The sequence below is a fragment of the Strongylocentrotus purpuratus genome, unplaced genomic scaffold (genome assembly GCF_000002235.5).
Source record: "Strongylocentrotus purpuratus isolate Spur 01 unplaced genomic scaffold, Spur_5.0 spur5_contig_866, whole genome shotgun sequence".
Classification (NCBI taxonomy): Eukaryota; Metazoa; Echinodermata; class Echinoidea; order Camarodonta; family Strongylocentrotidae; genus Strongylocentrotus; species Strongylocentrotus purpuratus.
The window spans coordinates 3,121,877-3,145,949 of NW_022145575.1; the positions used below are offsets into that span (position 1 = coordinate 3,121,877).

At 36.9% G+C, this 24,073-nt stretch overlaps 1 protein-coding gene and 1 long non-coding RNA gene across 2 annotated transcripts; both read right to left on the reverse strand.

The window, feature by feature from the left end:
* Positions 1-273: 273 nt before the first annotated feature.
* Positions 274-3,660, reverse strand: LOC580532 (homologous-pairing protein 2 homolog). Its single transcript, XM_780584.5, has 4 exons — positions 3,604-3,660; positions 2,505-2,633; positions 1,595-1,654; positions 274-390 (listed from the first exon to the last, which is right to left on the reverse strand). The coding sequence occupies exons 1-4, from the start codon at positions 3,658-3,660 to the stop codon at positions 334-336; spliced, it is 303 nt and encodes a 100-aa protein (XP_785677.3). The 3' UTR covers positions 274-333.
* Positions 3,661-8,251: 4,591 nt separating this feature from the next.
* On the reverse strand, positions 8,252-9,722 carry LOC115919935. Its single transcript, XR_004062070.1, has 3 exons — positions 9,633-9,722; positions 8,799-8,910; positions 8,252-8,323 (listed from the first exon to the last, which is right to left on the reverse strand). It is a non-coding gene; the product is annotated as an uncharacterized LOC115919935 (long non-coding RNA).
* Between the last annotated feature and the right edge of the window lie 14,351 nt (positions 9,723-24,073).

The window sequence follows — 24,073 nt, forward strand, 5'->3', positions numbered from 1 at the left end:
TTAAAAATATAATTACGTAAATTGTAATACATTTCCCATTTCTGAATCTTACACATGTCATATACATGTACAAGTTCATCTTTTAATATTCTTTAATTAGTGCTTGGACTCTAAAGGGATCCTACACTGAGACAAAGTACATTAGCTGGCTAAGATATAACACACAGCAGGAAGAGAAAAAAAAAGAAAAAAAAAGCATGATCTGAATGACATCACTGTTGCATTGTGGGAGCAGTTGTAGGCCACAATTTTAGAGTACATGAGACAGAGGGCTCGATCAGTCTGTGCTCATCAGATGGAGTTGATTGAAAGTCTTTGCAGTTCCATGTTGGACTACGTCTGTGGTATCTTAACATTGCATTCCTCGTCTGTCTCTACGCCCACTTCCTCCTGTCAAAACAAAAAGAAGAAAAAAGGATAACATAAAAAAAGATGAAACAAATATTATATTGAAAGTAAAATAAGGAAGATAGAGAGAAGATGACATGTACCAATGATAAACACATAAGTGAAAAGATTTCAAACAGGTTTAAAAGCTCAGTTGGGTTGTCATGGGGAATTCAACACCATTTGGGTGTTCATAGGTGTTGTCAATCACAGAGTGGACTTCACTTTTATGAACGACAGGTCTTGTATAATGCACTGTGCCCCGAATCTACAATCATAAGGAATTCCAATCCTACTAAATTTCACTCAGCTCTGAGATGTGATCGAAGGCAAGCTGGAGTATTTTCTAGTGGGACAACGAGTTTTGCTGCCTGAGAGACCTGTGCACACATTAATTCTCGCTACCCCAAATAGCGATTCTGCCGAGATCCGGGGAAAATCCTGAAAAGCGCATTGCATTATGGGATAGCTTTTCGACATTACAGCTTCCTGTGCAGGCGTTCGTGATCACAACCCTCTCTTTCACGGTAGAGTTTAACGGCCTTTTGTGCTAAAGTCACTAATTCTGCCCGAAGCTTTCCATTGCATATTATAATCTGTACAAATTACACTGATTGGCATCGATTTTAGCGTGCGTGAAAACTCTGCACAGCGAACACAGGCGCTAGCGCCAGCGGGATGGGACTCTATACCGGAAGTTGTAGTGACGACCCGAGAGAGTGAAAATTACCTCGTCTCGCGAATTTCGAGATTTTCGTACCTATTTAGGGTAGCGAGAATTGGTAATTCAACCAAATTTGGTGTCAGCGAATTACGATGCAATGCATATGGATACTGACTACTATGTAGCTTTAAAATCATTCAATTCATTGTTCACAGCCATCTGTCAACATAATGGCAGAAGAAGAAGAAACAGAGAGGTGGGGGAAGAAACAGATAATGACAAAATTAATATGTAAAGAATCAGCTAGTGAGGAAGAAGTATGATGATAGAAAGAGTGTGTCAGGAAGAGAGAAAGAGAGAAAGAGAGAGAGAGAGAGAGAGAGAGAGAGAAAGAAGGGAGGGGGCATGAAGAGTCCCCAAAGAGGAAAAGTATGTAAGAGAAATGTAGAAAGAGAGACAGAAAGATGAATGACATTTACATGAAAATTTAGAAAAGAAAAATAGAGAAATATATGAAATAGAAAGACAGTGTGATATTCTTACCACCAACTGTTTCTTGCTTTTAGGATACCCCTCTAGAATAGCATCAAGAATGTCCATTGCCTGTAATAAATTAAACAAATTAATAATAATAAATTAACAAATAAATTAGTTTTAAATCAATATATACACCAACATCAATTCATCTCTATCCAACAAAATTTACAAAAATCACACTGCACTTAATAAAATCATACCTATTTACTCCCAGTTTGATAACATTTTTATTCCAAATTTTTCCACATATTTTCTTTGTAACTTATTTAGAAGTGTAGTTGATTTCAAATCACTTCTAAAGAAAGAGATGACAAGTAAAAAAAAAAAAAAAAAAAAAAGAAAAAAGATATCGAAACTCATTCATCTTCATTCTTTTAGTTTGTAAACTACACCCATTATCAAGCAATATGCATATAAACATCAGCTTTCCAAATTAGCTGCAGAGACCGGGACAGAAAATGTCAGCAAAAAGAATACATTAACTTGCAACAGCGCCATCATGTGTCCAATAAAAAATGGAATTTCGCTCCATCACATAATCACCCATGTGACAAACTTTCTTATTCATCTCTATTTCTCCCCCCCCCCCCCCCCCCCTCTCTCTCTCTCTCTCTCTCTCCCTTTCTTGCTATATTATCACTTTCCTTTTCCATCACTCCCACCTACCCTTAACCCAGAAGCATCCAAACTGGACTATCTTTATCAATATCCTGATGAATGCTTACCATTCTCTTTCGTTTCTTCCACGCCTTGATGTTAGTCTGGTGGTTTTCATAGATGGCTTTCTTAAGCACCACACTAACATGGCTACCAGTTGAATTGACCTGAGAAACTACCCCCCCCCCTCCTCTATTTCCATCACTCCCACCAGCATCCAAACTAAACTATCTTTATCAATATCCTGATAAATGCTTACCATTCTCTTCCGTTTCTTCCAAGCCTTGATGTTAGTCTGGTGGTTTTCATAGATGGCTTTCTTCTGCTCCACACTAACATGGCTACCTGCGGATTTAACCTGAGTGACTCTGCTTTGCTTTTTGGCACACTATAAACAAAACAAAACTACAATTAATGCAACCTGTTTTTATAGATAGACTTCCAAATCAAAGAAGACGTGACAATAAAGTGGTCTTTTTAGGCAGGTGGTCTTTACATAAGTCTCTCTTCATTCCATGTTTTAAAGAGTAATACTGTTTAATACAACCTTTAAACAAAATTGGTAGAAACAGGTATTAAAACAAATATTCATTTTACAAAAATTATTCATTGAAAAGGTGGTAGTGTACAGCTAGACCATACGAATGAATAGAAAAAGAAGCTCCAGGTATGTACTATAAAGCTAGAATGTTAAGCAAAATGAATCTTTTTTTGATGAATTAAACAACAAAGTCCAGGAGGAACTTAAATCACAAGTTTGCATACAAAGTTATTACCCTTCAGGCTCTCTTTGAATGACACATGTATGCATATGTAGAACAGGTGCATACAAAGGGGGAAGAAGAAGCCTAAAAATGGTAAAAAGAAGTACCATGCTTCAGCATATTCAAAGGTATTTACATCTGTTTGGTATTACCCTTCTTAGCATATTTATTTGTTTTTTTGCATTTTAGATCCTAGTTTGTTACCAATAATTTAAGGTATGTAAATCTGATCAAAGAAATTCTATATTTCTGACTTTAAGTAGCTCACAAGATAAAACTTGAACAATAAAACATTAGGTATAGCTAAATAAAAGCATAAGGAAGTTACTAGTACAACCCTTGATTCTGTTGAAAATATATCCCACCTGACCTAAATTGAGATAATCTCCATTTCAGCGACCTACATTGTAAATCTGGAAGATATTTCTTACAATTTCGGTATAAAGTTATCGGTTGATTTAGCCGGCTTGAAACTCTAGAAAGCCATAAACAGGAGCAAGCTTAAGCCTTCACAGCCCAGGTTTGAGAGAGCACAGTATATTTGTGTACAGGGATTAAGGGCTTGGTATTGTCGGGGTTAATGATTCTCTATACCCCCTGCCGACGGATGAGATGTAACCCTAGAGGGCTGTCACGTCCCGACAATGTCATTCCGTAACAGCTGATGAGAATTTCTTGCCGAGAATAAGACGGAGAAACGATGAGCTAGCTTCCTCTTGCCTTCATTGACAATGAATGACAAGTCTTTGCAACAATAAGTGTTCCCTCGATAATTTCTCCTTAAAAGGGCCATTACTGTGAAATACAAATTAAGCTACTTAAGAGGAATATTACAGAGCTTACATTAAGGTTATGTTGTAATACATTTGGAAAAAAGAATTGTTTCTAAATTGGGATGATAATTGATGATAAATGCTAATGAATATTAATGATTTGTAAATGAATACACTTGAAAAAGAATAGACAGTAGATGGATATGTGTGTGAGTCATAACTTTTTTTTTTTTATTTATTTCTTTTTTTTGTGTGTGGAGAGAGAGAGGGGTTCATATGTTGAATTTAATAATGCCCCTTTATTGGGCAATGCTTTATTTATCCTTCTGATATTTTCATTGATTAAATAAACCTTGGATGAGAAATAAATAATCCTCAGATATATTGGTCTTACATGGATAAGACAATTAAGTCTGAAGGTGCCTGGAGCTTAATTTGTGTTTGTTGCTTATATATAACAGAAACAAATTGAATAATAATAATAATAGTTTGCATTTATATAGCACTCAATACATTGAAGCTGTCTCCAAGAGCTTTCGGATATACTTCTCATATATAGTGCCATGATTTTTTCTGCCCTTGAATAAATAAAGGATTGCTCATAAGTATTTACAAAATATCAAGTTTAAGGTGTGGTTTTTACTATTTCAACACAGAACTTGATGTTTGAATTACAAAAAGTGCATTGTAATTTCCCCATAAATTCACTATAACCTATGCACATCGACGACGATATCTTGCAACTGGCTTTTTACTGCCGCTGTGTTTTTGATCATTTAGAATGAACCATAACATGAACCTAATCTGTCGATCAAGATTAAAAGCGATGACCACAATCACATGTTATGGACTCCGCCCCTTCACCCCTCCCTCCTCCCAATCCCCAATGATTCACTCCAAATCATCGACCTATCAAGACTGATTTCCTGCTCTAGAGCTTGAAGCTTAGTCTGCAAGGGCTTGACCTGAACAGAGAGGGGTGTGTTTTACACCTTCCCTAGAATCCCTACCTACGTACACCCCTCATCGTACTCATTTTTGCCATCCAGACAGAGCACCAGGTAGAGGGAGAGAAAAATTCTTTATTTTGGGGGAGGGGGGAGGGGGAGGGGGGATGGAGAGAGAGGGGTGGAGGGCAGGGGAAAGGAGAGAGAGAAAAAAATATGGATAAACGGGAATAAATAAATGAAAAACAAAAGATCAGTAGATATCCTCTTCATATTAAGTACTGTGTGAAAATTCAAAGTAACGAATTAGGAGAGAAACAGCAAAGAGAGAGAGAGAGAGGGGAGGGGGAAGGTGGAAGAGTAGAAAGGGATGAGAGGGAGAGACATACAGATAGGAGAACGACAGAGAGGTGTAGAGGGACAGAAGAGATACGTGTAGACGGAGACAGAGAGAAACAAAGACAGAGAGAGGGGGAAGAGGGACACAGAGAGAAAGGAGAGGTGTAGAGGGAACGTGAGGCATAAAGTGTTAGATGGAGAGGAAGGGAAATGAAGAGTGGTAGGGAGGGGAGGAGAGAGAGAGAGGGGGAGAGGGGGAGAGAGAGAGAGAGGGAGAGAGAGGGGGAGAGAGAGAGAGAGAGAGAGAGAGAAAGAGAGATGGAGAGAGGGAGAATGGAAGGCAGAGTCAGAGACAGAGGAAAGAGGACAGAGACAGGGCATAAATGTAGAGGATGAGAGACAGAGAGAGAAAGAGACAGACAATAACACACACAGGGGAAAGAAGGAAGCATATACAGAGAGAGAGAGAGAGACAGAGAAATAGAGAGAGAGAGAGAGAGAGAGAGAGAGAGGGAGATAGGGAGCATGGGAGAAGCAAGATTGTGTTTTCTGAATGGCCCTCCATTATATTGAAGCATCAATCTTCATCACAGGATGGAAGAAGAAGAAACCATAACATTCCTGTAGCTAGCTTGAAGATCATATGGGATCTATCATTTCATCTCATTTACCGCTGTCTGCAACTCAGTCCCTAGAGTACAGCCACCTTCAGCTTCCATTCAGTCATGCAATTATCCACATGCTATTTTCTGCACTTGAATCCTAACCTCAGCTAATCAATCAGGCAATGGCATATCCATGGGGGCGGGGATGTGCCCTTTGTGCCTCCTCAATCTGCGCTAATTTATAATACTGTATTTCGAAATGTACAAGTCGCACAATATCCACTAAATATGTAAAATCTTTTTATTAATGGTTGTGTCCCCCCTCCCCCCCCTCCCCATCTGCCATACATGTACCTTTTTCATATTCATATTTTTTTTTCATTTCCAACAGAAAGGTAAACAAAGATATAACTTTTTTTTTCATACACCTTTGATACACACCAAGAGTAAAATGTAAAAATTTTCCTTTTTCCTTTATGTTTAAATGAAATACATGTGCCCCCTTTAGTAAGTACTATGCCCCCTCCCCCTTTTTGTTGTTGCTTGTGTGTCCCCCCCCCCCCCCCCCAACCCCTCCAGCTCTGGACAGACAGTCCTGGATCTGCCACTGTCAGTAATCTCATAACCATGTGTCCTATGAGCTCACCTTATAAAATGTACCATGAATTTTAATAATGAAAATCAACAATACAAAGTTGCAAAAAATTACAAAATGTCATTAACCTCATCCCCCTGGGTCAAAGAGTACTGGATATGCCACTGTTAGCAATCTTATACCAACATTCACATGACTCTTTTGCTTCTTAGTTGCCCCACGAGGCCATTAGATAGATAATTTCCTGTTACCTCTGAAATCAAGTTGAGACTTTTAGGGTGCAGAGCATAGTTCAACTCACAATTCTGCCAGGAAACGAACCCAACCCCCCCCCAAAAAAAAAAATAATAAATAAATAAATAAATAAAAAAAATAAAAAATAAATAAATAAATAAATAAATAAATAAATAAATAAATAAATAAATAAATAAATAAATAAATAAATATTTTTTTTTTTTAAATCCCACTTTTCAGGTATCATTCAATTTGGGATGCATTTAATACTAGAATGTTATATCTGCAGACCTGGGCCATGCCTTATAAAGAGTTGATATTAATCGCAAGAATGAACATAAGAAATAAGAGACTGCAAACTTGCTATTGATTAGAGGACGTTTGATTGATTCCGATCAATTGCAACTCTTCAAAAGACGGGGCCCTGACTTACAGTTTTGCTTTGCAAATATAATTTACAGAGGCATTGCAACTTTGAACTTAATTTGACTTTGAGATAATGTACAATATTATGACTGCAACTTATTACATTTTGGGACTTCAATGGGGAAAAACTGACTGATTTTGATGCTGCAAATAACATTTTAAAACCAAATTTGGTAATCAATTTAGAAATCATTGATCTCTTATCAAGAAGGGTTTGTCCCATTTGAGCATAAATGATTGTCGAAAATGCCAAAGCACAATAGGAATAACCAATCTTCTGCACAATTTCATTATTCTCACACTTTCCACAAACAACACAAATACGTTCCGCACTTGTTTTCTTAAACACAGCATTCAACATTCTTAAAACTGTTTCTGTTTCTCACAAAATTTCATTAATTCAATATGTACAATATAAAAAAACAGAATGCCTTCAGGCAGCCTGTACATCTTCACGAACAGAATAATCTTGGAAATCTCTATGATGTACACGAGGTTTACCCATTTAAATATTTTCCCTAGGAGATAGTTAATCACAAAGGATCTTCAAGTGGGAACAAAGCCTTGGTATCGATGCGTGTCTGATATTAGACATCTGAAACACATGAATCACAGCTTTATCAAACTGCAATACATAAATAAACATTGCAAAGGTCATTGGGTTTCTTTCTGCTAGATGTTCATAAGATTATGACCAAAATAGACATGATTCTTTAATAATACAGCCCTGGAGCATTAACTATGAATAAAGAAACGTCTAACTTTAGATGCTTAAAGAGAAGTGATTATTAAATGACAAATGAGGGTTTCTAAAAGGAGCAAAGGAGACTGAGCCTAGATGGTAAAACACAAACCCCAAAGGTAAATGGGTAAAGGAAGAACTACGTTAAGTGATACAAAAATATAGAGTGAGAGATGGATATATATATATATATAGAGAGAGAGAGAGAGAGAGAGAGAGAGAGAGAGAGAGAGACAGAGAGAGAGAGAGAGAGAAGAGAGAGAGAGAGAGAGAAAGAGAGAGAGAGAGAGAGGCAGGTTGACGTACAGACAGAGACAGAGATATAATTATATAGAAAAGAAAATAATGTGACCAAGATAGAGAATGGGATAACCTTTTCCCAGCAAATGAAACACAGGGTTTGATTTTCACTCTCTCTGTTACCACTACATTGCAAGTGTAAGATTAGGTTTGATTCCCACTAGAGTACACTAGTGCTCTGAAGCTTCCAGAAACACACATTTTCAGCAACCCCCCCCCCCCCCCCCCCCCCTCCCTGACCCTCCTCCTTGCAGCTACGCCACTGAATGTATAGAAACCTACCATAGCTGTGAGTTCTTGTATCCTCTGCTTGGCTTCATCATTGGTCAAGGAACTATTCAACATTGCGATTTCTGAACGGAAGAGAAACAGAAAAAAAATTATGGTAAAGACGATTACACCTCAGTCATACCAACAAAACCAACACCAGACCAACAGCAGGCCCAACAAACAATAACATTACCACAAACAGTCTAAAATTTGTCGGTTTTAATTCGGTGTGGAGTTAGTTCAGTGGTGTGACTAAGGTATTAGACCATTCAATGATTTCACATAATTACACATTCAAGCTAGATTCCAAATAATGACCATCACAGTTTTTTTTAACATGATCATCACAGCAATCTAGCTGATCCTCACTGTATCCCTTGTGACCTTTGTAGTTTAATTAATTAATTAAATTTAATCCCTGTCTAAAATTAATTCCTTCTCTTAAGAAGTCATAATCATATGAATAGACGTTATAATTGACTTGGTTTTGAACCCGGGACCTCCCGGTTAAGAGACCACTGCTCTACCACTGAGCCATCATGCCTGTATTGTTATTACCTTTCTCCATTTGTTTGCATTTTGTCCTGGAAGTCTCTAAACTTGCTGTCAACCCAGTGATCTTGGTGTCCATGTCTTTCAATTCTTTCTCATCTACACTTGGAAATTGGCTCTAATCAAGAACACAAAAATGAAATATGCAAATACATCCAAATTTATCAGAGGCCTCAACAACAAAACATCTCTATATTACTTGCAAAAATCAGATATTAATCCCACTTGCAGGCAAGCAACAATTTGTTATTCAATATTCATGATTCTGAACAGCTGTGGGCCACTCAGCAAATTTTAGTCATCTGGCTGCAATAAATGTCCGTATTCAATTAATTTAAATTGAGAGCCTTTTTGGAGGTTTTATAACTAAATATCATTTCAGAACCATGTATACTTGCCATCTTTATAAGTTTAGCCAATAAGGACGGAGCTTTCTGCTTTAACTTAGCTATCAACTCTTCTCAAACCAACCAATCAGAAGCCAACTTTCTAAAATAGGGACTTTTAGATTTGCACGAAGACAATGTGGATTGCTACGATCAACGTCCTTTTAATGCACTGTCTTGAATGGACGTCACATGTATCAGTCCAAGCAAATCTAAAAGTCCCTAATATTGCAACTTCATTGACCAATAAGGATCAAGTAGTCTGTTCATATAATTCTAACTCTAAATATTCACCCATTCAATAGTTTTTTGTATACTTGAAGCAATGCAACTTTTCTATTTAAAAAAAAAGCAAAATATTGAGCAGGGGTGTTTCTATCTCCAATAAATTTACATAGAATAGCAACATTGTATGAAACAATTCTCAACTCAAGATTATAGTCAGATAATTTACCTGATCAGCAAAATAAATCTTTTGCTTTCCATACACCTTCTCTATAATCTTGCCATCTTTGGCTAGGTCTTCAAGGCATCTTACAATGAGCTGGTAGGAGAAAGAAGGGATGGAAGTGAGAAAGGGGGTTATTAAATAAGCTCTGGGTTTAGGATATGAAGACCTGAACAGCTACATAGAAATTCTGCTTTCGGCATAGATAGAAGTTTTTACATCCTTACAGATAGAAATGTAAATGTGTTGTGGTCCAATGGACAAGTCTCTGGAGTCTGGACTGTGAACAACAAGGTACAGGGTTCGAATCCCTGCCACAACAACTAACGTCCTTTGGCAAGGCATTAATTTACATTTGCCACACTCCACCCATGTGAGGTAAATGGGTACCTGGCAGGATTATTCCTTAAAATGTACTGTGTGCTAATAACGGCTTCTGAAGCTAAAGCCAAAGTTATAATTTTCAAAACTTTTTGGAAGCGCACAGGGACATTATAATGTGATATGCACTAAACAAGAAAGCAAAATTTTGATCATTATTATTATTCATTATTTATCATCATTATAATTATTATTATTATTAATATTACCATTATTGTTTTTTTAAAAATTATTATTGTTTTTATTATCATTTTTATTATCATTATTATTATTATTATTATTGTAATTATCATTAAAAGAAAAAAACATGACATGGACAAAGATAATGTCTTGGGAAGGAGGTCATAAAGAGCTATATCATATGAACTGTAGATAAACATGAAAAGAAAAGCAGTATGGTTCAGTTTCATATAAATAGAAAAATCTTTATTTATTATGACTATGTTTACATAGCAACCCCCAATAAGATATCAAAAATAAGCCAGAACTCCTCCCCTACTTACAGGAACTGACCACAAAGCAACACCTTTCCTCAATGACGGTTTCCCATGTGATTGAACTTGATCACCAGGCAATCGCCTGATCAGGAAATTAACTAATTACAATTAGCAACAAGGATCTAAATACACCTAGAATAGCACATGGAGGCCTGCTTAAAGGTCATGTATAGTTTTGGTAAGACCTCCAAAAAAAAATCTTCACTTTTTAATAATAGCAAGACACTAGGAATTCTAAGAAACTATGAAGTTTTATCCTCCTCGTGTGGAATATTAAAGATAAAATTGAGTTCTGGTAACAAAAAGAAAATGAATTCTCACATAATCAAACAAAACTTACACTGAAAGTTCAAGATTACAAATAAATGTCATTTGCCAAACAATTTTGGTAGAAAATGTATACTGGCTGAGTAATGAGCATAGAAAGAAAAGGAAATCAAGGTGTACTAACCCGACACCATTTGTGTAGTCCCATATACATCTTTCTGTGTATAGTGTTTGCAACTTTACCAAGACTGGGCCACATTTCTTATCATTTTGATGATTCCAGAACCTTGCAGTACACACCAATACTTATATGCTAAATGATCAACCTTTTCTGATCAATTCCACACCGTTTCTTTCACAATGCAATCGCATGACCAGTACTCAACTTTATCTTTAAAGAAATGAAAGCACTGCTTCAAGACGTGAACTTTTTGAACTAATGTGCATCCACAAGCTTGTAATTATTTAGGAAGGGCATGCTACAACATTACATTGGCTTTGACATCCCTGAGGAGCCTATTCATTTAATAGGCTGTAGATAGAGGACTTCCTTGAAAGTATATTTAGCTGATTATATATTAAGCACCTCTGGTATTTTTAGTTTTATGAACTTGTTTGATAAGAGAGAAGACAAGCTTCATATTAGTGAATATTGTCCTAAAAATAAACATTTTGTTTTAAATGCTCTAGTCAAAGAAAAATGTTTAGACACATTGGGATTCATTTTAATTCAAATGTTATCTAAATGCAAGATCCATATTGTTTAGTATTTTGAATTTCTAGATTATCATATCTTTTTCTTGATTTGTTTGAGAGCTTTGCTCTTAACCAACTGCTCTCCATCTAAACCAGGGCTCCCACTTAGCCGAGTTGGAGCCTCGAGTTATGGCGAGCTGGCGCGAGCTTATGGCAAGCCGTGTTATTATTAATACATTTTTCTTGATATCTAGAAATCAATTGTTGATATCAAGAAATAATTTTACTTTGTAAAGCAATGGTAATTCTTGATATCAAGAATTGAATTGGTGATATCAAGAATTTGATTTCGTGATATCAAGAATTGAATCCTTGATATCAAGAAATATGTATTAATGATAAAACGGCTTGCCATAAGCTCACCACAACACTAGGCTCCACCTCGGCTAAGTGGGAGCCCTGCTTTAATGATGATACCAGCAGGTCCATGTTTCACTGCAGAATTGTAGGGCTAGCCTCATTGGTGTCGCATGGGTTCGGATAATGATGGGGCACCAGGCATCATTTGGGGAGCCAATTCTATTAAATAAAGAGCTTTTTTATAAAAGGGTCATATCATCATCTTTTCACATTCCCATTCCCCTTCTCTTTTCTTGTTTTCTTTCCTTCTTTCTCTATCTCTCTCTCTCTCTCTCCCTCCTTCTCTCTTTCTCTCTCTTTCTCTCTCTCTCTCTCTCTCTCTCCATCATCTTGACATCCTCCCTAGCTCAGATGGCTACACCACGAAAGGAACTCATAGACATTCCCTTGATGAACAATATGATGCAGTATTGCAGTATGTGGGAGTTCTGTCATTTCAGAAGTTGAAGGGCATCTTGACTTGTAGGCTTATGGCTTGTGCTTGTGGCTTACAATATTTTGATGGGATATGGCAACAGTCCAAACGTTAAAATAGGACAAAGGACATTCAATCCAAGATTTCTAGAGGACATGAATAGAATTTTAGCGATATCACTCATTTGGTTTAAAGTAAGGATATACGAGGTTAAAGTAAATAATAGACCTAAATTTGTAAGAGAGAGTGAGAGTGAGAGATAGATAGAGAGAGAGAGATAGAGAGAGAGAGAGAGAGAGAGAGAGAGAGAGAGAGAGAGAGAGAGTGAGGGAGAGAGAGAGAGAGTAAAGACATTTAGAATTACAATGTAAGGGGATGAAGAAAGAGGAGTAAAAGAGAGACAGAGTGAGGACAGGGATAACAAAAGGGGGAATGAGAGAGAGGGAAACAAACAGCTGATATGGCTTTGTTAAAAAAGGTAATAATTCAGTATAAAAAGTAGTTAAGTACCCTACGTCATACAACAAAATGAAATACAATAAAATCATCTGTTAGTACAGTGTGCTGTTCTTTATATTAAAACTTCCTCTTGAAAAAACACCATGTCACGATCAATTTCAAAGCGAAAACAAACGCCAATCATGTCTCTGTGACGCTCAGTTTCTGGCACAGCCGACTTCAGCTGTAAGCTAGTCCACATGAATCAGCACCCAAATACAGCCGCAACCTGATGGAAAGCCGTCAGCTACAAAAGCATGGAAGTATTTTGGTCTGATCAATGGCGACAGTCCAAGCAGATGAGAAGTTCTGACTGGGAGTATATATTCTGCCTTGTCATGTAGAGCTGGTTTTTCGTTCCGCCCTTAGTTGTACAACTTGTAATGATATTATAAGAGTAGGCCCTGAAACCTGTGAGGCGTGATACCAGGTTTACGTTTACATGTAATTTATGAAGTGTTCCATGATCGATAGATGCATTCATTCATTTTAAATGCACATCTAGGCAAGTCCAAGGTCTTTCTCCCTCACTTTATTAAACCACTTTAAAAAATTAAAAAATTAAAAAATAAAAGATGTCATCACATTGATCACCATCTTTCAAGGAAATGACATTTGCAATGGTATTCTTTTCAGGTTTTTTTCTATCACGTTTGGTTACAGATGTCTCTGTTTCTTATTCATAACTATCCAAACCTCTATAGGAACTCTTAAAGATGTTGTGCAAAGAGACTTTCAGAAATATAAGTTAGCAAATCAGCTGGTCAGAGCCAGAAAGGGCTCTAATTCTGTGCTACAGTATAAGAGTTAATGTACTTCTGGCTCCAAACAGACAAATTATTTATTGTTATAACTTTTCACAAAGTAGCTGTGATCTTTAAACAAAAAGATCATCCATTTCTTTAAATACCCACTAATAATTATGCATATATTAAATAGTGTGTTGGATGATATCATATAGTAAATTTAAACTTATTCTTTATGTATGATGCTCTTTATAATAATGCTTTTAAAAAACACATAAAGCACTGCATTATTCTAATTGCAAGTTCATTTAAAGGACATATGTGCAGAATATGCTCATCATGCGTTGCAATATAAATTCCTCCTGGGTTTGAACATAAACCCACAGGTACGTCACTATATCAAGTATTGACCTACATGTAATGTAAGTTCATTCCAAGGACACGATGTGCAGGATATGCTCTAATTGTCATGCAAATACGTTCACAAAGATCACAGGACCTGAATTCCTACTAGAATTCATTATAAAACCACAGGTATTGCACGAAAATTGTTCTGAAATGTTGCAAGTTCATCTAATTAAGGACATTCGTGTTTCGCAGAATGTGCTAGTCATGTTCTCTATATTCCTCCTGGGTACGAACATTAAACGACAGTTAACGTCACAGGCACTGATCACATGTCAGTTCAGTCAAAGGACATTAATGTGCAAACTATTGAGGATATACAATCACAGACCACAACGTGTCTTTCATAAATGGACTGTAGTAATAAGTGGTGAGGCAGCAGGTGCCGAGACCATTTAGATTCCCAATTATTAAAGAACAAGATAATTCTTGTCAAATTTTGTTGGTTTGCTAAAAGCAGGGCCACTCTTTAGTCCAAGTGGGAACAAAAATATTAGCATAATCATTTATATTTTCAGCCAGACGAGCCTTTACTTGAATATAGGACAGGAAAATACACTTTAAATTAAAATAATTATAACACACTCACACCCACCCACTCACACCTTTACAACCATAAGAGAGAATGAAAAAGGCACACACAAATATAACACACTCATACCCACCCACCCACACCTTTACTACCATAAGAGAGAATGAAAAAGGCACACACAAATATAACACACTCACACCCACCCACCCACACCTTTACAACCATAAGAGAGAATGAAAAAGGCACACGGCTTAGCACACACAAATATAACACACTCACACCCACCCACCCACACCTTTACAACCATAAGAGAGAATGAAAGAGGTACACACAAATATAGTACATTCACACCCACCCACCCACCCACACCTATACAACCAAAAGAGAGACTGAAAGAGACACACACAAATATAACACACTCACACCCACCCACCCACACCTTTAAAACCATAAGAGAGAATGAAAGAGGTACACACAAATATAGTACATTCACACCCACCCACCCACCCACACCTATACAACCAAAAGAGAGACTGAAAGAGACACACACAAATATAACACACTCACACCCACCCACCCACATCTTTACAACCATAAGAGAGAATGAAAGAGGTACACACAAATATAGTACATTCACACCCACCCACCCACCCACACCTAAGGGAGACTGAAAGAGACACACACACATATAACACACTCACATCCACCCACCCACCTACACCTTTACAACCAAAAGAGAGACTGAAAGAGACATACACAAATATAACACACTCTCACCCACCCACCCACACCTTTAAAACCATAAGAGAGAATGAAAGAGGTACACACAAATATAGTACACTCACACCCACCCACCCACACCTTTACAACCAAAAGGGAGACTGAGAGAGACACGCACAAATATAACACACTCACACCCACCCACCCACCCACCCACACCTTTACAACCAAAAGAGAGACTGAGAGAGACACGCACAAATATAACACACTCACACCCACCCACCCACCCACACCTTTACAACCAAAAGAGAGACTGAGAGAGACACGCACAAATATAACACACTCACACCCACCCACCCACCCACACCTTTACAACCAAAAGGGAGACTGAGAGAGACACGCACAAATATAACACACTCACACCCACCCACCCACCCACACCTTTACAACCATAAGAGAGACTGTAAAGAGACACACACAAATATAACACACTCACACCCACCCACCCACCCACACCTTTACAACCAAAAGGGAGACTGAGAGAGACACGCACAAATATAACACACTCACACCCACCCACCCACCCACACCTTTACAACCATAAGAGAGACTGTAAAGAGGTACACACAAATATAACACACTCACACCCACCCACCCACCCACACCTTTACAACCAAAAGAGAGACTGAAAGAGACACACACAAATATAACACACACCCACACATGACATGCCTTCGCACAACAAAGATAGAATGAAAGAGGCACACACTCACACCCACACTCACATACTTTTGCAGCTTTGCACAACCAAAAGAGAATGTAATGGTAAGAGACAGATAGACAAAGCAAAAGAGAATGAGACAGACAGAGAGACAATTAGTCAGACAGAAATAAATTAAGGGCAAAGACCTCTGTTCTAATTTGACTACAGCAATTCAAGTCCTTTCTCACCTGTTTTGTCTGACAATTAGTATCCTTGACCCTAACACTATTTTTTGCCCCTCCCCAACGTACGTACGGTATCAATAACCAGGCGTGGTCTAAATTTGATGATTATTGCTGTTGTTCCTTTAGGACAGCATCAATGAAGGCCCACTCCAACCTCACCAAAATTAATAATAATAACTATACATTTAAGGATGGGCCGGTTTATTACAATTAGCTGAATAATTCAACGATAGAGTTAGTTTATCTTAAACTGCTTTACAAAATATGTTTTGGGAAAATTCATTTGCAGAATTGCAGACAATATTTGTTAAAAAGTGTTAAAAAGGAAAATTTTGACAGTTATATTTTCTGTTTTGCTTTCTATGTGTGTTTGTAGTATATGAAGTTACGTTATGAGATCATTAAAGATTTAAAGTTCAAATTCATTGAATATTTCATCTTGAAAGTATACTCTATGAATATCAAATAGTTGATGCTGTACTGATAATGTGAAGGGGAAAAAGAATCATGTTTGAGTACTCAAATAAATAAAATTGTTTTCCTTTATTTTCATTTCTGGTCATACATAGCTTTGAAAAGAATAATGCTTCCAATGACAATGTCCCAACTTACAGCAATAATTAAATCAACATTTAAAATAGCTCTTCAAACAGACTTCCAAAATCTCATTCCTCTAGTGGAAACCTGCCTCTATTTGCCTTTTCTGTCCCTTTCTCTGTCAACCTCTGGCAAAAATATTAACTCTATCAACACTGACACACGATATACCAGCATCAAAATCAGAGGGTTTGCACGGGAAGGAAACAAACTTTGTGGATCCGATAACAATTTGTTAGCACTTTGTAAAAATAGGAGAAAATCATAATCCCATAAATGCCATCAAATTCGCAGTCCTGGGGGCCACGAGAATTTCACACTCTTTATTTCCTGAATTGTATTTTTTCGAACAGGAAGTGGAGAATAGTGATGGTGACAGAGAGAATGTCAAATAATTGACGAGGATTTGAAGGGAAATGTGTCCAGCTTGATTGATGGAATTTGAACTTGAACTCTGACATACAAACTGAGGGGAAAAAAATTGGTAAATATTGTGTGTACATGTGTACTGAACAGTGACATAGATTTATAGATTCTTCATAGTCCAACTTAGTTTTAATCAACAATATTTCATACATCAAATGCAGTGCAATTTTATGATGCAAATTTACATGTTTAGGAAATGCAGTGGCTTTTCTGTGGCTGTCTACCGCGACATATCTGAACAAACCTTTAGAGAAAAATGGTACCTAATGTTTTTTACAGGTAAAATTATATTGTAAAGGGAAGGGAAAGGGGGAAGCTCATTTACAGACACAAGAAGGTCATTCAGAATAATCTTATTTTCAGACTGTCACCATTCTAATAAATGTAATCATAAGTCAATTACTTGGACCCCTTGGATAATTTTCAGACAATACCTAACATACCCTATAGATCCTGATATTTCAAAGAATTAACCATTAAAAGTTTGTTTACATGTACATGTACCACGGTCAGTTAGGCATTATAAACATCACACTGTCACCGTCATTGTATCATTACAGGCCAATTACTCTGTTAATAGTTCTCAGACAATGCCAATCATAACCTATCCTAATATTTCGCAATCAAGCCCTAGACAAAGATGCATGTAATAAAGACTTTACAATAAATAATAAAATGGAAGGATATGGGCGGGTTTGCTTCATGAAGGTCAGACATATGGTCACCATGCGTCTGTATATTATGTAACAATTAAATTCATCTTTTGAGACAGTGAGGGCCAGAAGGACATTTATACAAATAACATAACACTGATTTAATGCCCTTCTTGATCTCAGGAAGCAAATTACTTGTATTTAGGTTCATTTCCAGAGAATGCAGCAAATTCGATCCAGATTTAATAAATTCATACTGCTATAAAACACACAATTATATGTACATGGTGTATATTTAACAAAGGTTCTCAAACTGTACACAAATTAAAAGGTACTTAATTAACTAAACAGGCGACTGAGGAAACATTAATTTGTGTTAATTACATGGTGATGCCGGAAAGAAACTGTAGTCAGATGCCAATGAGATTAGAGCTTTTCAATTTGAAAATGATATAATTAGAAAATTGTTATGTTGTATGTAGGAAAAAGAGAACATATGACTCTAATTTCCATTTATTTCTTCACCAAAAGACAAGTTACTCAAACTGTCAAAGTGACTTGTATGGCATTCTGATAGTACATTTTACTTTGAAATGATTATCCTCTTTAATATAGGCAGGAACATACATTACAAGTAGCTTTCCAAAATGTCAATCTTTCCTAATTCTCGCTACCCCAAATAGCGATTCTGCCGAGATCCGGGGAAAATCCTGAAAACGTGCATTGCATTATGGGATAGCTTTTCGACATTACAGCTTCCTGTGCAGGCGTTCGTGATCACAACCCTCTCTTTCACGGTAGAGTTTAACGGCCTTTTGTGCTAAAGTCACTAATTCTGCCCGAAGCTTTCCATTGCATATTATAATCTGTACAAATTACACTGATTGGCATCGATTTTAGCGTGCGTGAAAACTCTGCACAGCGAACACAGGCGCTAGCGCCAGCGGGATGGGACTCTATACCGGAAGTTGTAGTGACGACCCGAGAGAGTGAAAATTACCTCGTCTCGCGAATTTCGAGATTTTCGTACCTATTTAGGGTAGCGAGAATTAATGCAGAATCCTTCTTATCATTATTGCTTTCATGGTGAATTGACTTTCAAAGAATGGTAATTATTAAAGACTTTTTTTAAAGTTACCATTTAAAATATCATGAAAATAAAGTATACATTTCATCTGTTTTGAGCTAGAAGGGCATTAGTATAGTATTAATGACTGCTTTGAGAGAAATAGTTGTTTTATTACGCTCAAGGGAAGGTTAGAATTGTGCTATTCCCCGAGGCTTGCCGAGGGGAATAGCCCAATTGTAACCTTCCCGAGAGCGTATGAAAACAACTATTTCTCAAATATTAAAGCAGTCATTAATACTTTTATATGCCGAAAAAAAATAGACTAAAAAATAAAAAATAAAAAATAATTTACATTTTTGTCGAAGACGGGATTCGAACTCTTGCGTACAACAAGAGGTGTATCGAAAAACAACGCTTAGACCACTCGGCTATCGAGCGCCGTTAACATGCTTGGCAGTTTTCTCCAATATATACATTAAAATGGATTGAAAACGGCTCCGCATGAGGGATGCTTCGCAAAAGCTCCATGAAACGGACCCTTCTTTTACTTTTGCAATGCATATTGGCACGAACTTAGATCAAGATCTATCGGCAGATGTTGTTTTTTTGTTTTTGAGAGTTAATTTTCGTCTTCATGTCAACAATACAAGATAAAATTGTCGGTAAGATCGATCGAGATTCAATTGTATTGAAATTGCCGACCAATTTTTCGCACACGTATGGTATCCTCCATCGCTCAAACCATTTTTTAACATGTAAACCTATGGGGTAACCATGGAGACTGACCTATTTTTTTAATAACCATGGTTATTAAAAATATTGAAATGTTTTAAGCATGGTTACCGGGAATTTTACAGGAACAGTTGAAGTTTATGAATGCAATTCGACCAATCAGATGGCTGGATTTCTTAAGTGAGGTATATAATATACTTTAGCACAGAGTTAATGCTCTTCTGGCTCCGAAATGGTGATTTAAAATATCTCACAGGCAACAATTATGTGAACACCTTACTCGACCTCTCTTGTAATATTTACAGCCTCATCATCCATTTCTGTTTTTCTTTCAAAATGAATCACCCTCTTACAACAAGAGTCATGAACAACTGTTTTAATCTTGCGTGATCTCTGAAGATCCTGTCACCATGGCAACCACTAAGCGGTAGATCGGTGATTAATATTCCATTGTCTTTGTATCTAGGGATGGAACAACCTGTTAGCGTCCCAAAGTAGAGAGTACAGTCACTTTTCATAACAACAAAATCAAATGCTCAAGAGATCTTGAGCTTTGGGAAATATTTTATAATGCAGTACTTTCCAAGTGGTACCGGTAAGTGTTTCTCAAGAAATTCTGCCAACAAGCATTACACATCTAATACGGAACAATGTGGTCGCATCAAAATAATTTAAAGCTAAAGTTTGACTGTAAAAATATCAAGATTCACAGATATAATTGTAGAGACAGAGTATAAGTCAAAATAAGGGGAAAAGGGAAAATACATCTTTGGAAAGAGTTAAGACAACAATTCAGTCCAGTTGCTATAATCACAACCATTAGAATTGTCACTTCATCCTCAAATATCCTCAAATATCCTCTAATCCTCACGCATGGTGATCATCATAAGCTACATTGATCCCATGACCAATCAATTACATGTCTAATTAATACAAGCAGGAATTCAATGTGAGTGAGCAAACAGAAATAGAGTGTTAATTGCTATTAATGGCCACTCTAAGGGACAATGCACTTTAAAGGGGAGGTGTATGGTTGATGACGGAAAAGGTCTATTTCGGAAAATGGATCTGTAAAAATAAACGTCTGTTTAGAGAAAGAAGGGCAAGAACTCTGTGTGAAATGATATGTCTTAATGCCCTTCTAGCGCCAAACATACGATATGTTCATTAATATAATAATCTATCAAGGGTGTGAGGTATTTTATTTCATTTTTTTAATCAACAATTTAATTGCCCTGAATATGATTTTTGTCTGTACATGTAATAAATCTATCAAAAACTTTTTTTTTAATATAAATCATGAGATTACAAAAATAGTACTCGATAAATGAAGATTTTTCATTGAGTCTTAGCCTACATGAAGTGATCACACTTGTATATCATACAAAAACACAAAGGAATTAAATCAATATAGCATTTTGTTAATAGCTATATAATTCTGTGACAAAGAACAACCTGACCCCAAAAATGTGTACTTCATGAAATTAAAACCTGTGTAGATACAAACATGGACAAACTGAGAAAACTATATTTAGTTTGTACTCGATGTAGTTTAGAAAGCATATATTAATTAAAGCACCAAGTTCTTTGCTAGATTTTTTTTTCAAATCAGTTCCAGATGGAAATGTGCAAAATAGATTTTCAGAGAAAAACAAAATAACTCAATTTGGTAAACAAGTACAGCCACTGCACTTGTTCAATAGCTTGTACCTTTTTTCAATTATCTTTAACATGATGTTATCACTCATAAATCAATTTGACCCTCTCATGTCTAAAAGTAGAAAGTATCAAAGTTATAGGTTGGTTTTAAAACACACTGGCAAATAGCAAATGAAGTTCTATATTTAGCAATCTTGATGTAAAACATCATAATTGTAATAAGTTATTTTAGGATGAATTTCTCTATATCCTATGGCAGGAAAATGGAGAAAGAATTTAACCAATGCTCCTCCAATACTATACTTACATTTAAAAAAAAAGGACCTTATACAAGCCATGGAATTCTATATCTCTACCCTAATGAGAAGCCCATCATAAGACCTCTCTTCAAACCAAAGTGACATCATCCACCACCTCAAGATAACTTCATGCGTAATGGTAAATCACATCCGACATCAGCTCCAAATCTAAAGGATTTCATCAGATTCAGTGCTGCCACAGGGTTCAAAGGGAAGGAAGTCTACAGACGAATGAAAGTATCAGCTATACTCCACATGACACTGTTTTGCAGGTTCTAGCAGTCGGTTTAAGGTAACAATCACTAGCAAGTTCATCTAAGATAAATCAATTAAAGGAATAAAGCCTTAAATCAGATTTTCATCATATTAACACTCAATTTCTAGCAATAAGGATACTACATGTAGCACATGTTTTCTAGGCTACAATTGATTGATGAAAATTAATTGTATGGTCATTATATTATAGAGTGAAAAGATAGAGAGAAAGACAGCGATAGCTACTTTTACTAGTTTACAAGTTAGAAGTGTTTTTAATCTATTTTCCATTTAGTTCAGATTTATTACTAGTCATCATAATAGAAATAATTTATTTAGGATGAATTTCTTTTTTTGATATAGCAGAAAGATAGCAAAATAATTAATTTTACAAGTCATCATTATGGTAGGTAGTTATTTTAGTATGAATTTCTCTTTTCATATGGCAGGGAAATGGCAAAAGAATTAATTTCACACAGCTGGCCAATGTCCATGAGCAATGTTCTTGTATTTAACTCTAACCAATACTCATTTTGCTACGTAGACTGTACTTCCATAGAAGGGACCTTACAACAAACCATGGGATTCTACATCTCTACCCTAATGAGAAGCCCATCATAAGACTTCTCATCAAAACAAAGTGACATCATCAACCACCTCAAGATACTTTCATGCGTAATGGTAAATCACATCCGACATCAGCTCCAAATCTAAAGGATTTCATCAGATTCAGTGCTGCCACAGAGTTCAAAGGGAAGGAAGTCTATAGACGAATGAAAGTATCAGCTGTACTCCACATGGCACTGTTTTGGAGGTACTATTAAGCAGTCAGTTTTTACTTTTTAGATCATAATCTCAATTTTGTCGTTGTTGTTGTTGTTTTAGGTCAATTTCAGTAACGTGTGACTGTCAGGAGACAGTATCTCTCCCGGGGTATCGACCAGCCAGTGGCAGATTTAGACTATTTTTTAGTTTGAGTTTGAGCAAGTGCTAGTAATTCCTTGGTTTGAGAGGGGGGGGGGGTAGGGGCACCACAACAAAATATTTGAAAATCTTGCCCCAGCCCTGCCAGACTCTTTAAGTACATGTGGTAGGCACGGTCAGGTATATAATTGAGTATAACATTTTCACTGGAGAATAATTGGTTATCATTAAATGTTAGGAACTTTACAACGAGAGGGTACAACATCGCCCTTAATTGTGCCCAGATTAAGATCATTAACCCCCTGAATTTGCCAATGTCATATAGAGAAGGATGAGTAATTCTGGCTCCCTTACAACTGAATCATAGAGGCTGTTCACACCGGCAGAGATAGCGCGCGCTAGACCGCGCTATCTCTGCGGTTTGGAAGGTACAACGTCGTTTCGGTCCGCCCAACAGCGAGCCACGGCGAGCCAACACTGGAGCACCTCTTGGGGGTGGTCCACGAGAGATAGCGCGGGCTAGCGCGCGCTAGAAAAAAGGGGGTGCTACGATAGACCGCGCTATCTCATTGCGGTGTGAACAGCCTCATAGAGAATATATAGTCAAGTGCTACATCTGTCATACTATCATTGTCAAAAAGGGGTTAACAATGACAGATTAATTGTCTATACAATGATGACACATTTAGAACTGACCAAATTTGGGTCATTCTGGTAATTCACGCCTTGAGATATTTTAAGGGTGACCTTTACATTTTGAATTTGTAATACCATTAGTGATATTAATTCATGATCACATATCAACAAAGATAAGTCAATATGAAAAATCTGATCAACAAATTATTCATAGCAGGTTCAAATAATGGCTGGTAACCAGGGATTAGCCCTGCAGGGCTCTACACTAAACAGGCACCTTGGACATACATGTATGGGCACCCACAATCTAAATCCGCCACCCCCCCCCCCCAAATTTCAAATAATTTACATACTGTACAATAGGCCAAGTGCATGCATTCTCTAATAAGATATATCTGGACCCCCTTCCAAAACAAAGTTAGTGTGGAGCCTGAGGTTAAGATTAGAAAGTTAGAAACATGTACATGTATAAATGAAATTCACAGCTCAGTCATATGGCTCTGAATCCCAAGCCATGGCATCATTAAAGGAAGCATTTCATCTATCACACATGTATCAAACATCCAGCTAATGTCTGCAGGCCATTCATATGATCCACCTACATTTATAGAGACACAATTAGGTATATGTTCAAACGGGACCATCATAGTTTTTAAACTTTCAAAGTTTGTG

Coding starts and splice junctions, on each gene's coding strand:
- LOC580532 (XM_780584.5), bottom strand. CDS start 3,660: ATGACATTGTCGGGACGTGACAGCCCTCTAGGGTTACATCTCATCCGT. Junction 2,634..3,603: donor ATCTCATCCGTCGGCAGGGG/GTATAGAGAATC, acceptor TTTTGTTTATAG/TGTGCCAAAAAGCAAAGCAG. Junction 391..1,594: donor AAAGCAAGAAACAGTTGGTG/GTAAGAATATCA, acceptor TTGTTTTGACAG/GAGGAAGTGGGCGTAGAGAC.